At 47.0% G+C, this 16,173-nt stretch overlaps 1 protein-coding gene across 14 annotated transcripts in view; it reads left to right on the forward strand.

Annotated features, from left to right (window-relative positions):
- The window catches only part of IFT46 (intraflagellar transport 46), a 39,002-nt gene that overhangs the window by 15,437 nt on the left and 7,392 nt on the right, over window positions 1-16,173 (forward strand). For 8 of the 14 annotated variants that reach the window (XR_010318015.1, XR_010318013.1, XR_010318010.1 and 5 more), the window contains 2 exons: window positions 2-62; window positions 420-505. Coding sequence is in view for 6 of the 14 variants with exons in the window: in XM_064268984.1 (XP_064125054.1) it covers window positions 2-62; window positions 420-505 (147 nt within the window). In the remaining 8 variants the exon portion in view is untranslated. The other 6 variants (XM_064268986.1, XM_064268987.1, XM_064268990.1 and 3 more) reach the window with 4 other exon arrangements.

Below are 16,173 nucleotides of genomic sequence, written 5' to 3' on the forward strand. Positions count from 1 at the left end.
GGTGAGCCTGCCCACTGCAGAGATTGGTTGTAGCCTGCCAGAGTACATTGACATGATCTGTGGTGAGCACCTCCATCTCCCCACTTCACCTTCTACCCTCCATCCCTGTCTCCGGATAAATACATTTCAGGCTTCTGAAAAGGCTTGTTTACTCTGACAAGGTAGTGTCTTGAGGTACAGCCTTTAAGCCAGTTTTGCTACCTGGCAGCAGTTAGGGGTGGTTTTGGGCTTATGTGACTACCTTCTTGGATATATAACCCCCAAAGTCACAGGACCTCATCCTATCTGGGATGCGTGAAAAAGTTAGATCAATATGAAACAGTTTCTCTTCCATGGAGGGGATTGGCTATCCTGAACTGAAATGCCCCGTAATTTCCATTTTAGTTTGGTCCTGTTTACGGAAGTTCTTTTCATTTCAGCCATCCTAGACATCCCTATCTACAAGAGTCGGATTCAGTCCCTCCACCTCCTCTTTTCCCTCTACTCTGAATTCAAGAATTCACAGGTAAGACTAGCATCAGAGATTGGCCTAAACTGTACTGAGGAGCACTGCAGTCTCCGCTGTTCTGAGCCTGCAGCATTTGGCATGGAGGATGTCTCTGTCCGCAGTTACCATTACCCTTCCAGTAGCCCATAATTAAGAGAGCAGCAAAGGAGGCAGGTTGGAACTTTCATAGGAAGGAGAAAGTAGAAGAAATGTGAGCCTTAGATGAGGTGAGGTAAGGATGCACAGCAAACACTCACTCTAAAAGGAGAACCGAATGGCCTAATGAACAGAAGCAGGAAGGAAATAAAAGGGATTATTTTTGAAGGAAGTGGGGCAAATTTCTGGCTGTTTTTCAAAGACAACATCAATAAATTGTTTTAGAAGTGGAATTGGGAGGAAATTGGCCTTTAAAGCCTTGTGAAGAGGATAGTTCTTGCCACAGTGTAGTAACTAGCGCATCCCACGTATTCAGTGTTCCCTCTTCTCTTTCCTTACAGCATTTTAAAGCTCTAGCTGAGGGCAAGAAAGCATTCACCCCTCCATCCAACTCTGCCTCCCAAGCTGGAGATGCAGAGACATTAACCTTCAGCTGAGACACCTCCCAAGTCTGTCTCAAGGCCGAGCTGGGTCCATTATCCAAGCTGTGAACCAGAGATCATATCAGCCTACCTGGCTTCCTTGTGAGTCTCCGCTTGACACAGGGACAGTGCACTTCCTGCTACCCTCTGCCAGAGAGCACTGCAGATAGATGTTTGTTAAATGGCTTCTGCCCATCTCTGGTTTCCTTCACCTGGCTGTTACACATCTTCACCACCGAAGGGATTTGAGTTAGAAGAATTGGAATTTCTGGAATCGTAAGGAGCTCAGTTTGGGAGGAAAGCTTAAAAGATGTTCTGTTTGGATGGGGATGGAATTATTCTCTTTCACTGTTAATGTTAGTTGGTAAAGATTTTATAAATAAAATGTTTTCAGGTTATCCAGCTCTTTTGTAATATGAAAGAGAAAATGCTGACTGAGCATACAGCAGAGACAAGGAACTTGGCCTAGTAATGGGCGTTAAGTGAACAACAATTTAAGTAAACCAACTCTGTAAAATAAAATCAAACCCTAATTCTCCAAGGTTGGCAGTAGAGGGGCAATCATTTTTCTCCCAGAATTTAATTTTTCTACAGGTCTCTCACCAGTTAATGCTGCCTGCCTTACAGGCTACCTCCCTTGTCTAGCTCCAGGCCTGTCTGGTTTGGCCCCAGGAGCCTGGCTATTGCAGTCAATCAGGTGCGAGATGACAGTGGCTTGGGGTAGGGTGGTAATAGCAGGGGACAGATTCGGGGAATTTTTTGGAGGTTCTGTCAGCCAAGCTGCAGTCGAGAAATCAAACCACGCTGATTATTTCTAACAAAGGGTGTTTACTGTAGGAAATCTGTTGCACAAGTGTTGAAGGGAGAAAGAGCAGAAGAGAGAATGGAGGTGGTATGCACTGCTGGTCCTGGACACAGAAGAGGTGCTGCTGTGGCCAGGTCTTGAATGGCTGGAGGCCACAGTCCCTTACCCCACGACAACAGCTGCACACAACTGCTACTTCCTTTCTCCCAGCTTCTCATCTTCCAGTGCCTCCCACTGGCAGAAACCAACAGCTGGCAAGGGAATCTGGAAAATAGTTTTTAGGCTTCCCAGCTCAGCTGTACAGAGTATAGAAAGGAGGGTGTGGGACTGAGAGAGAACAGATAAACAACCAGCAGCAGTAGAACCTACAGAAGTGGGTGTTAGGGATGGAGGGAAGGGAAGAATGCAAGGATGACTCCTAGGCTTTTTGGCTTGAGCAAGCAACTGGAATGGACAGTGGAGCGAAGTACTGATACGGGGGGGAAGTAGGGCATGAATTGTTCGGAGGAGAAAATTACATTCAAATGCTATACTGTTAGCCTAACATATACACAATAAACACGTAGACAGCAGGGGAAGGGGTTTTCTTACAAAGTATTAAACCAGCTGTGATGTTCCCGTCATGCCTGAATTTGAGAAGCAGGAACATCTACATCCCTGAGCTCAGGCCTCACTTTGACACCATACCAAGCCCAGGGCTCCACTCAGATGGGTACCATTAATGCTCACATTTAACTCACTGTGAAAGGAGGGAGGCAAAATGTGATGGGAACCCAAAGGTTGCATTAGGTTTTGCAGGGAACAATCAGGTTGCCTTCTTGGCTAGAGCTGAGACTTGGCACTAAGGCTGCATGCCTAAGTTAATGGTTAAGGCACTGCCTCTCCTGACGCAGCACACCCACCCCAGCTGTCAGTGGTCATCTTTGGAGACAGCTTTCATCATGGGCTCTTCGTTCCTTTTCAGCAATTCATAGTTACTCCCTCTTGGCCGTTTGCTTGGTGGCCCTAGGAAAAGTCAGTTAAGTTCTGTGACACAATCCAGCTATGAAACAGTTAGAAAGCGCTAATTTACCTTGTAGGTTTTCCTGTGGATAAAGATACCTGAAATGATGAAGTGCCACAGTATTTAAGATATGATAATTATGTTACTGGAGCCCCGGTGGCGCAGTGGTTAAGAGGCTGGCTGCTGACCAGAGGCTGGCAGTTTGGATCCACCTTGGAAACCCCGTGGGCCGTTATGTTCTGTCCAGCAGGGTTGCTATGAGTCGGAGTTGACACGATGGCAACAAATTTTGGTTTTAATTATGTTACTAAGAATAAATTTCCAACTTGGCCTTTCAGATTTTCCATTCGGCTACTTACATTCTACCCTGAAAGTCTCATTTTTCATCATTTTCCAGTGTGAACTGTGCTCCTGCAAAACTGATCTGTTTTCTGGGCCGCACGTGACTCATGAGTTTCCTCTTTGAACTAAGCCTTTATGCAGGCTGTTTTCCTGGCTTGAAGTGTCCCTCACCTGCTCTGTGATCCTTGCCTCGCTACACTTCCACATAAACAAAAATCGAACACTTGTGTTTACATCTTCACTCCCTCCTTGAAGCTCACTAAAAGAACACTATAGGAATTAAAAAAACAAACCACAAGGACAGATAATAGGAAAAGAGATAACAGTAGACCAGATAGCAACAAAATTTTGGAAGATGGACAAGTGGTAATGGATTTAGTGGAGCTGGGTGGGTGGGGACCATGGGGAAGGGGACCAGGGAAGCCAGTAAGAAGCAAGTCATTTCATGCTGTAGAGCCCTGGAAAGGGTCAGGAATTGAAAGTGCCGGATACTTCTGATAGCAAGTGTGTCCGATGGGACTGAAAGCAGGAGAATTGACTGGAGGTTTGCGTAGGGAGTGGATATCCAGAACCGCTCCCATCCCGCACCCACCCACCCCTCACTCCTGCAGAAGATAGCCTTTCAACCAAGGGGGCTCTGCATGTGGGTAGTCCTAGAAGTCAGGGGCCATATTTATAGGGTTAAATAAAGACTGAGCGGTGAGACTCTTGGCCCCCTGCCAAGCTTAAACTTTCAGGGTGGAATAGTCCTCTCCTAGGAAACTGATCAGCCAAAGAGAGAAGACCCATAGATACTGACAGGAATTCTTCAGGCTAACGTCCGGGTCTCTGCCTGTCTGTGTACTTCCAATCAGCTTTCTGTTGTCTCGTTCCGTATGTGTGTGTGTGTATGTGTGTCTTATCCTTAAATATGAATGTGGAAAGATCACCAGATATTTGAAGGAATGTGGAGACTAAAACCAACAGAACAAAGGAACTCAGAGAAACAAAACGGGCAAAATAAAACTTGGGGGAAAAATAAGTCTATGTGTAGAGCAGTATTTCTCAAACTTGGCTGCACATTAGAATCACCTGGAGATCTTTTAAAAATTTTCCTCACCAGACCACGTTGCAGACTAATCAGCCTCTGGAGGTAGGATACAGGAATCAGTCATTTTAATTAATTTTTTAAATTGTGCTTTAGGTGAAAGTTTACGGAGCAAATTAGTTTCTCATTAAACAGTTAATATACAAGTTGCTTTGTGACATATTGGTTGCCAACCTCATGATGTGGCAACACTCTCCCCTTCTCCACTCGGGGTTCCCTGTTTCCATTTGTCCAGTTTTCCTGTCCCTTCCTGCTGTCTCGTCTTTGCTTTGGGGCTGGTGTGCCCATTAGTCTTGTATACATGATTGAACTACAAAGCACATCCCTCATGTGTGTTACTACTGGCCCTAAAGACCTGTCTGATCTTTGACTGAAGGGTGAGCCTTGGAAGTGACTTCAGTAGTGAGTTAAAAGGGTGTCCGGAGGCCATGCTCTTGGGGTTTCTCCAGTCTGTCAGACCAGCAAGCCTGGTTTTTTTTTTTTTTTTGGTGAATTTGAATTTTGTTCCATATTCTTCTCCTTCTCTGTCTGGGACCCTCTATTGTGATCCCTGCCAGAGCAGTTGGTGGTGGTAACCGGGTACCATCTAGTTGTTTGGGGCTCAGTGTGGTGGAAGTTGTGGTCCATTAGTCATTTAGACTAATCTTTCCCTTGTGTCTTTGGTTTTCTTCATTCTCCTTTGCTCCAACCAGGGTGGGACCAGTAGATGTATCTTAAATGGCCGCTCGCAAATTTTTAAGACCCCGGAAGCAACTCACCGTAGTCAGATGTAGAACATTTTCTTTATAGGGATGGGTAATTTTGTGTGTGTGTGTGTGTGTGTGTGTGTGTGTGTTTTAGGTGAAAGTTTATAGGTCAAGTTAGTTTCTCATAAAAAGTTTATACACACATTGTTATGTGACCCTAGTTGCTATCCCTATAATGTGACCTCACATTCCTCCTTTCTACCTGGATTTCCTGTGTTTATTCAACCAGCTCCTGTCTCTTTCTGCCTTCTCATCTTGCCTCCAGACAGAAGCTGTCTGTTTAGTCTCGTGTATCTACTTGAACTAAGAAGCATACTTTTCAGTAGTATTATTTTACGTTTTATAGTCCAGTCTATTCTTTGTCTGAAGACTTGGCTTCGGGAATGGTTTTAGTTCTGGGTTAACAGAGAGTCCATGTCTTCCGGGGTTCCTTCAGTCTCAGTCAGACCATTAAGTCTGGTCTTTTCACTAGAATTTGAGTTCTGCACCCCACTTTTCTCTTGCTCCGTCAGGTACTCTGTTGTGTTCCCTGTCAGGGCAGTCATTGGTGGTAGCCAGGCACCACCTACTTCTTCCAGTCTCAGGCTGATGGAGTCTCTGGTTTATGTGGCCTGTTTTGTCTCTTGGGCTAATATTTTCCTTGTGTCTTTGGTGTTCTTCATTCCCCTTTGCTCCAGGTGGGTTGGGACCAATTGATACATCTTAGATGGCCGCTCACTAGCTTTTAAGACCCTAGACACCACTCACCAAAATGGGATGCAGAACTTTTTCTTAATAAACTTTGTTATGCCAATTGACCTAGGTGTTCCTTGAAACCATGGTCCCCAGACCCGCACCCCTGCTACACTATCTCTTGGAGTGTTTGGTTGTGTTCAGGAAACTTCTTAGCTTTTGGGTTAGTCCAGTGGTGCTGACATCCCTTGTATTGTGTGTTGTCCTTCCCTTCACCTAAGATAATTCTTATCTACTATTTTATCTAGTTAGTGAATCCCCCTCCCCCTCCCTTCCCACCCTCATAACCATCAAAGAATGTTTTCTTCTATGCTTAAACCTTTTCTCGAGTTCTTATAATAGTGGTCTCATACCATATTTGTCCTTTTGTGGCTGACTAATTTCACTCAACATAATGCCTTCCAGATTCATCCACGTTATGAGATGTTTTGAGGATTCATTGTTGTTCTTTATCGTTGCGTAGTATTCCATCATGTGAATATACCATAATTCGTTTATCCATTCATCCGTTGATGGGCACTTAGGTTATTTACATCTTTTTGCTATTGTGAACAGTGCTGCAGTGAACATGGGTGTACATACATCTGTTTGTGTGATGGCTCATTTCTCTAGGATATATTCCAAGGAGTAGGATTGCTGGATCGTATGGTACTTCTATTTCTAGCTTTTTAAGGAAGCACCAAATCAATTTCCAAAGTGGTTGTACCATTTTACATTCTCACCAGCAGTGTGTAACTGTTCCAGCCTCTCCACAACCTCTCCAACATTTATTATTTTTTGTTTTTTGGATTAATGCTAGCCTGTTGCGGTGAGATGGTATCTCATTGTAGTTTTGATTTGCGTTTCCCTAATGGCTAATGATTGTGAGCATTTTCTTATGTATCTGGTAGCAGTCTGAATGTCTTCTTTGGTGAAGTGCCTGTTCATGACCTTTGCCCTGTTTTTAATTGGGTTATTTATTTTTTTGTGATTGAAATTTTGTAGTATCTTGTAGATTTTAGAGATTAGACCCTGATCGGATATGTTGTAGCCAAAAAAATTCTTTTTCCCAGTCTGTTTATACTTTTGGTGAAGTCTTTGGATGAGGGTAAGTCTTCGATTTTTAGGAGCTCCCATTATCTAGTTTCTCTTCTGGTGTTTGTTGTCCCTGTTTTTTCTTCCATGATCTTTATTATTTTAGATTTTATATTTAGGTTTTTGATCCATTTTGAGTTAGTTTTTGTACGTGGTGTGAGGTGTGGGTCTTGTTTCATTTTTTTGCAGATGGATATCGTTATGCCGGCATCATTTGTTAAAGAAGCTCCTTTCCCCCATTTAACGGACTTTGGGCCTTTGTCAAATATCAGCTGCTCTTAGGTGGATGGATTTACATCTAGATTCTCAATTCTGTTCCATTGGCCTATGTATCCGTTGTTGTACCAGTACCAGGCTGTCTTGACTACCGTGGCAGTATGATAGATTCTAAAGTCAGGTAGTGTGAGGCCTCCCACTTGGTCCTGGTTTCACTTCATCAGCCATGACTGAACGGATTGATACCAATTCAAAGCCCTGCCGCAAAGTTTACCCCTGGCCTTTGGTCATGGGTTCTTTCACATGCGTAACATTTGCAAGTTTACTTCCCTCCCCCTGTGCATTTGACCATCGACAGTATAATCTCAGTCCAAGCAGTCACTAACAATTAGTCCAATCCACCATATGGCGAAAATTTCTCCCAGGCCCAGGTCACTCTGGTTTGCTTCAGATTTCCATCAGACCCTGTCTGGTTCCACAGGCAGGTGTTTTCAGGGCTTCTCCCTTTCAGGCATTGGCTGTAATTGAGCTAAGAGTCAACGTGATTCTTTTGCTCCAAATCTCTGGAGATAATAACATGATCTTGGATTTTCCCTGCTGCATTACCCACAAGGCACATTAGGCTTGGCCACTGTACCGGTCTAGATTGCCAGCAGTAATATTAGTCCGGCATATATCTCTCCCTCAGTCCACTCACTGACAATTACAGCTCCTTAGGAAGCATCCCTGCTTCCATCACTCACAGCTATAGACATGCCAACGTCCTCTCCTACCCTCTCTTCCCCTGATCCACCAGAAAAAGATGAATCTATCCAGTGGGGATTCTCCTTTGTCCCCTCTCATGTTGAGTGTGAGCACACACTCGTGAAGGCGTGTAAGCCAGCCCTTCATGCCTTTAACTCCCTGTTTTAGATAACTAATATTTTAATTGCCTGTTATTACTCGGTGGATAAAAGTATGTTCTGTGGTCTGAAGAAGTACAACTTACCAGTCCCAAATTGATGCAGTCTTCTGTTCCAATTCTTTTATAGCATTCAGATCATTTGAATCTACCACTGGTTCAGCAAAGGCCAGTCCAGAGTAAATGTAGTCTTCCAGGACTACCAGCACCAGTCTGACTGGCCACTATGTGCAGGCCCTTCCACCCACGGGGAATCTGCCCCATAACTGTCTGCAGACTCTTGGCAGACAGGACAGTTCCTTTTGGCATTTTGTACCTCAAAGGGTGCAAGAGGAAGATGTCTAAATTAAGCCCATCTCTGCATTGCTGCATCTCTCCCATTTCCGTTCTTTTCATGGAGGACCTAGGTGGTCACCTCAAGCGAGCATACCAGGCTATCTACTTACCAGCTCCAATTAACCTACAGTCCTGGAAAGAGGTTCTTCTGGTGGGCACGGATATTAAAGGGTCCTACTTTAAGGCACCCTTCAGATTTCACACAGGCATCTCTTTAATAGGCCAGGTTTCCATTGCCCTTTTGCCTGACCCTGTAGCTCAGCTGTTGGTCATTGCCCGTGAGTCAGTCAGAACTCATACATGGGGGCAAACTGCATGCAGTTCAGTCCACCAAGCTGACTTGTTTTACCTTCTTGACTCAGAGTCTTACCCTCTTCTGGTAATTGTCTCTCGAAGGAAAATCTCCTCGTCCAAAATCACAGCAACTGTGGCTGGGCGATGCTCACAGCCTTGTGGCGTAAGCCCCAATTTATTATAACAAGCCACGTGGGCTTGGGCAATCTTAGTGGTTCCCATTTAGCATATCCAATTAGTATTAACTGAAGGGTGGACTTACATTCCTGCTGTTGTGCAAAATGCTTCCCATTTAAACACAATATCCGTTTCCATAATACATTCAGAAAAAGGAAATACAACCACTTTACGTGAAGCCTGTTTAAATATTCCATTTTTCATCCAGTGTTCTCTCCCCCACCAACAATTTTACTTAAACATATGCATATGGCCTTCTATGCCTGGCTAGGGGTCCAATCAGGAAGATTCTGACCCTTTGTAAATCATCTTCATTAACTTGTGGGACCTTTGCCCGAATAATTCTAGGTGGGACTTTTCACTGTAGTCTTCTCTTAATAGCCTTCTGAAGATTTCCACTCTACTGGGACGAGTCCCTTGACTCTCCCCTCTGCCTTTTCTCACTGTTTTCTTGGGAGTGAGCCTGGACCTCACTTTCTGTTCTTTCTGTATAATATTTCCTTTGGAAATGGCTCTGAGGCTCTTGGCTGTATCTCGGGTTTGCCAGAATCTAAGCTGAACTCATCTCTTACTTTCATTTTAGTTATTACCAATAATAACCAAACCCACCCCCCCCAAAAAAAATCAAACTCTTTGCCGTTGAGTCAATTCTGACTCATAGCGACCCTATAGGACAGAGTAGAACTGCTCCATAGGGTTTCCAACGAGCGGCTGGTGGATTCAAACTGCCGACCTTTTGGTTAGCAGCCGAATGTTTAACCACTGTGCCACCAGGGCTCCAAATAACGATCAAGGTGTTGTATATTTTGTTTTTTCCTTGTTACTTTCCATTTCCTTGTGCATATAGTGAGCCATCACCTTTAAGCTCCGTTGGTAACTTCAGCTTTCCGTCATATGTTGCAGTGCGGCCGCAGGTTACAAAGGCTTCCTGGCCCCCACCTGTTCATTCCCTTGCTTCCAAAATCCCATGTCTGTGAATCAGAGTCATTGCAGCACATTCCATCCTCATCAACCATTGTCCCTGGTGGTGCACAGAGTTTGTGTGTGGCTGGTAACCAGGAGATTGGTGGTTCAAAGTCACCCAGCAGCATCACAGAAGGCCTGGCTATCTGCTTCTATAAAGATTACAGCCACAAATACCCTGTGGAGCAGTAATGCTCTGAAACACATGGGTCATCATGAGTTAACATCAGCTCAGCAGCAGAAAAGAGCAATAAGGCCCAGTCTCCCCATTGCCCCTGATTATGTGGTAAGATCAGCATGAATCCATTCCCCAAAATATGGAGAGTGACCCAGTTCTCACCTTCCTATTTCTCTATCCTTGTCACCAGCTATCCACATGGAGCTCTCTATTTGACCCTAGGCACCCAGAGCTGGGTAGAGCTCACAAGTTAGAAGGGCGCCATTCTTCAGACCAGCCGCCCGTGTAGCCCTCCCCTGACCCACCTGAAGCTGGATCAGGCCTTACACATTGAAGAGGACGCTGTCCTTGGGTTCGATAATTTGCTGAAACAACTTACAGAATTTCATGCAAAGTATAGTATACTTAAAATTATAGATTTATTACAGCAAAAAGGGTACACATGAAGTGACATATAGGGCAAGGTCTCGGAGGGCTCCTGACCTGGAGTATCCATGTCCCAAGGGATACACACTGTCCTGAGAGACGATGTCCTCATCAGCCAGGAAGCTCATCTGCGCCTCCCTGTTCAGGGCTCTTATCAGCCTCCCCAGGTGGCCATAACAGATTACATCATGCCTTCTGAGGCTAGACAACATTGGGCCCCCAGGTGGTCCCTCTTGGTCTAGTCAGCCCTCACTTGTTAGCCTCAGGTATGATCTGGCTGGAACAAACTGAGAACAAAGACCAAATTGCTTTCTGCAAGCTGATTCCACACCTTGCGAGTGTCTTTCTTTTTCTGCCCTGTATGCTGCCTCCAATCTGTTGAGAAATGAATTTTCACCAGACCCTCTCTTCCACGTCAGGAACAGGCGAAGACTCAGGTAGAATACAGGGAGTATCACACAGCCTGACCTTTGCATGGTTCTGAGTTCTGACCTGTATGATTGCTAACAGCACTTGACATCGCTAAACCTCTGTTTTCTCATCTCTAGAATGAGGATGTTTTGTGAGTATGTATGGGATAATACTCTTAATACAGGGAGGCACTGTAATTACCCAGCTAATAAAATGACTTGAACATAGTAATATATTCAATTATTGCCCCACCTCAAATTCTACTTTTAAAGTCAAGAACATTTTTGCCCTCAAGGAAATCATGACCCACTTCTTCCCAAAAGTCACTGAGGGCTTGGGAGTGCCCTGTGTGTGTTCCAACACTGTACGCCCCTGGTTGTTTATGGTGCCGCAGTTGGCTGTATGTCCCTCCTTTGCCTCACCTCCTGTGTGAAAATGAGTCGTCCCTGACCATGGAAAAGAGTTCCTCAGTGAGGACATACAGAGAATTCACAACTGAGACCATAGTGGAGCTGCTGGTGCTTGCCTTCCAGAAGAACAATGTCTCCCATATCTCCACCTTCTGTGCACCCACCGATCCTTCAGCACCACAGAACCAAGCTTTGACCTATTATTCCCACAGTAAGTACCCGCCCCTTTACAGCACAGTGCCACCTACTAGCTGTGTGTCACTTCACCTCTCTGAATCTTTGTTCCTCTGAAGTGTAGGTAGGCGAGAGGACCCATCTCATAGGGTTATTGTAAGAACTCGATGGGATAGGCCATGGGAAGTGCTTACTCAGTGCCTACGCCTGTAGAAACAGCTGCTGCGGGGGCTGTGGTGGTTCGTATTTATTATGTTCTACTCCTCCAGGAGTAAGATCACTGCCTCACCCCTCACTGATCCCATGGCCTTGCCAAACACTTTTTCCCCATTTATAAAAGAGGTTTGAAATCCCATGTTGAGGTCCCTGCCACCAGAGCCGGGATTTCTGAGGGCTAGAGAGGGACAGCCCACACACTCAGATCTGTGGGAAGGCACTGACAGCGGCTCATTAATTCCTTTAATATATGGTAAGCACCTAACATGTGCAGGCGCTTTTCTTGGCCTTTAGCATCATTCCATGAACAAAGCAGACACAGATCCCTGCCCTCCTGGCCTTTCATTCAAATTGTGGATCAGACAGTAACAGTAGGCAGGGCTTGGGCTGGACAGGCTGGACCTCAGTTTCCCAGGGCCCTTTCAGCCAGGACAGAGGGTGAGCGGGTAGAGGAGGAAGCAGAGGGACAGTCTGACTCTGCCGTGATGCACCTACTTCCTGCCTCAGTGTCTCCAGGCCCTTCAGTCCCCCGGGCAGGCCCTGCAGGAGGCATCAGAGCAAGAGTGTGTACAGCGGGGAGGGGAGCTGCTCAGTGGCTCCAGCACCTCCAGGCCCTCCATGCCCAACATCCAGTGCCTATCAGCCCTTGCTTGTTCGAGTTGGGGGTGGCACCAGGGCGTCAGGGTTCACAGGAGCACAGAGCAGGTGGCAGCGTTTTCGGGGGCTGTGGGGGGCCAGATGAGCAAGCGGAAGCTTTGGCGCATTATGTGAGCTCCTGTGTAGCAAGTTGGAGTCAGATCTGTGCAGTGCGCAGGCCTGCATAGAGCCCCGTGTGCGCACATGGCCTTGGACAGGAGGCGTGGCACCTCCATGAAGTGTCCCCCAGCGTCCACCTGTGTTAGGGAGGCCTGTCCACCAGTGGTCACTGCAAACTGCCCCCCCAGTCCAGTGTGGAGGGAGGCTGACACCAGGTCCTCACTGTGGGTGCACTTACACTGCTCCACCCCCACCTCCTCACTGTGCAGTGGGGGAAATGAGGCCCAGAGAGAAGGCCCACAGCACACGAGGTGGGCAGAGTGCAGAGAATCAGGAAGGGTTTTAGCCTCCTAGTCCAGACCTCAACTTCTCCTGGGATTGCCTTTGGGAATGAGAGCCCCTAAGGTGTGGGGGTCTGCTGCCTCACCCCTTGCCACATTGGGACATTTTCCTCTCAACATCCCTACACGCTCATAGGCACGAACACGAAACTCACAGGTGAGGACCATGGAGATGGGGTCAGAGGAGGAGCAGATAAGGAGTAGGAAGTAGGAGGTGGGAAGAATCTCTGCCACGGACAGTGGCATGCAGTCTCCTAGCAATGGGTCCAGGGGACCATAGCATGGAGATGGGGGAAAGGCTAGGCTGATGGGCAGGAGAGCCCAGAGGTCCCCATGGGTCTGCCTGGGCTGGAGCACCAGCCTGATGCTCTGAGAACCTGGAGCTAGGGTAAGCCTCTGCTAGTGTGAAGGGGGCAACAGGAAAGAAGGCCTCGGTTTTCTCCTCTATAACTGGGTTCTGGAATGGGTAACCCCATGGGTTCCGCAGACTCAAAGAGGTGTCTGCTGGCCTTGGTTCTCCATCGATCACCAACGTCACTCCGTGGACCTTGGAAAATGCTTTCTAGTCCTTGGAGGTCCATCTGAGCAGAGAGAGCTTTGGGGCTGGGGGACATGGGACTTGGGGTAGGACAGAGCATGAGAGCACTGTGCCATGAGTCCAGGTTCCAGGGCCAAGACCAATCCTTGCTGGAACCTCAGGGTCTTCCTTTGGATGTGGGGTCGGGGTCATTGCCATGGCTGTGGTGAGGATGTGTCCTATGTGAACTGGACACCCAGGGCCAACTGAGGGAAAGAGGATGGCAAGGGAGATTTCAAAGACCCCCACCCCGACCTTGGCATCTGTAAGTCCTATCCCTTTCTTTGCCCTGCTAAGGCCAAGGAGAGAAGCTGTCCTGATGACACCTGAACAAGGTGTGTGTTTTGTGGTTTCTTGGCCTGGGGTTGTGTTGCTAGCACTGGCCACCAGGGGGCGAATAGCCTCTACTCTCAGTGGTGGTCATGTGCTTTGCTGGAGCAACAGAAGCAGGGAAGAGTCATTCAGAGGTCATTCTGGCGGTCTCCCTGACTCAGAACCAACTTGCACCCCTTTTTTTTAAGATCTGCCCTCCACAGTCTGAGCTGGTCAGAGATCGTCTCATTTATTCACCAACTATGGGTTGGGATATGCTCTGAATACTCACACATGTTATGCACTGGGTACGGTTCTAGAAATGACTGACATGGTCCCAGCCCTGCAGGAGCTCACAGTCAGGGAGGCGAGAAGGATAAAGCATGTGAACACATGTGAAAGTAAAGAGCAAGTGTGATAGCAAGAATACAGCAAGAGAGGGAGGCCCAGTGGGCTACTAGGTGGGAAGTTCTGAAGGGACTCGCTGAGGTGACATTTATGCAGCAACCAGAATGGCAAGAGGGTGCTAGCAGTGCACAAGGCTAGGAACATGGTGACAGGGAGAAGGCACAGCTGGAGCAGAGACTCAGAGGCACACATGAGTTTGTCCAGAGAAGAGGGATGAAAGGTGGCCAGAGTGAGCTTGGGAAGAGGACGTGGGGACAAGAGGAGGACCGGGCCAAACCCTGTGGCTTGGTAGCCTGTATTATCGGTTGTTCTGTGACAGTGTTTCCCCAAAACCTAGTGGCTCAAACAACAAACATAAAATATCTCACAGTTTCTGCTGATCAGGAATTTGGGCATGGCCTAGCTGGTACTTCTGACTCAAGGTCTCTCAGGAGGCTAGGGCTGTGGTTTCAACCGAACCGTGACTGGGGACGGACCCACTTCTAAGCTCCCTCACGTGCTCTTGGCAGGTTTTGGTTTCTTGTGAACTGTTGGATTAAGGGCCTGAAGTCCTCTCTGACTGTTGGCCAGGGCCCTCCCGTAGCTCTTGGCTACATGGGCTTCTCCACAGGGCAGTTCATACTATTGTGCTGCTCCCCAGAGTAAAGGGTAGGAGAGAACAAGGGAAAGAAAGTGTAAGATGAAAATCCCGTGTATTTTGCCCTGTTCTAATTTTTAGAAGGTAGTCACTGAGTCCACGCCACACTTAACAAGTCGGCAATGCACAGGGATGTGTGTAGGAGGTGGGATCATTGGAAGCCAATGTGCAGCCTGAAATGAGGCAGTTGGATCTGACTCTAAATATGATGGAAGCCACTAGAAGCTTTTATGCCAGAGGGCAATGGTATCCAGTTTGTATTTAAGTTCATCCCCCTCATGGTGCAGACAGGGATATGAGACCAAGAGCAGAAGCAGTTTTCCCAATGTCACAGCCCAGAACCCAGCCCTGTTTTGAGTTCTACTCCATACTGCTTCCCACCACTGCTGGAATTTTTCTAACTCTTAAGCACGTGCGTTAGCTACACATGACAGCAGACCGTGGGTTTTATAGATGTTACTTCACGAACACCTGATGATGTCTCTAGAAAGTAGATGCTAGCATAATCCCCATTGTGCAGATGTGGGCACTGGGGAGTCTTGAGAGGCATAATAGTTGTCAAGAGTCACATAATTGGTAAGGAGTAGCCAGGGTTGAAGCCAGCTCTGTCTGTTCAAAGCTGGGGCACTGACTGCACCTAGGTGTCCTGGAAGGCTGTAGGAATCATGATGTTGTCTTACCTGTCTACAGATACAGAGATGGCATGAGAGAGGAGTGTGAAACTCAGAGGCCTATTGGGGAGGTCTTATTCAAGGAGTAGGCCTAGGTAAGGGGACATAGGAAGTGACCATACTTCCTTGGTGATAATTCCATCAGAACTTGGAACTCTAGTAACAAGGCACCACATTGTAGAGAAAAACTCCCTACCCAGCTCACTTGGGCAAAGAAGCTCAAGAAAGCAAGATGTTTTCTTGCTGCGTATCAACTTCCAGAGGCAATAAAACCAAAAAACCCAAACCCGTTGCCATTGAGTTGATTCCAACTCATAGCAACCCTATAGGACAGAGTAGAACTACCCCACAGAGTTTCCCAGGAGTGCCTGGTGGATTTGAACTCCCAACCTTTTGGTTAGCAGCTGTAGCAGTTAACCACTACACCACCAGCATTTTCTCCAGAGGCAACAGGCTCAGGAAATCATAGAGTGAGAATATTTTTCAACGATTTGGACATTGCCCCCCGCCCCCGATCCTAGAGCCCTCAGGCCAATTGACAGAAAGAACCCAAAAGGTAACACAGAGTGGACCAGGGAAGATCAGTTCATGCCTAGCCACCGCTGTGATGCACCTAGGCACACAGCCCTCATGGGGTCCCAGTTAGGTGGGCAGGTAGGAAATACCTACCTAGCTAATAAGACAGGTAGTGGTCAGAACAAGACAGGGTCCACTGGGGAAAGAGCTCCATGGGGGACAGAGAATTCCTGAAGGAGAAATCATGTGATTTGGGGAGATTCATGAGGAGAGTTGTGATGATGAAAATGATGACAATGGTGTTATGCTTTAGGGATTCCCTGTGTGTACTCCACGCCCTACCCTCCTAGTTGTTCATGGTGCTGCATCACAATCTATGTCTCCTCTTCGTGCTACCTC

The sequence above is a fragment of the Loxodonta africana genome, chromosome 15 (genome assembly GCF_030014295.1).
Source record: "Loxodonta africana isolate mLoxAfr1 chromosome 15, mLoxAfr1.hap2, whole genome shotgun sequence".
In the NCBI taxonomy this organism is placed as follows: Eukaryota; Metazoa; Chordata; class Mammalia; order Proboscidea; family Elephantidae; genus Loxodonta; species Loxodonta africana.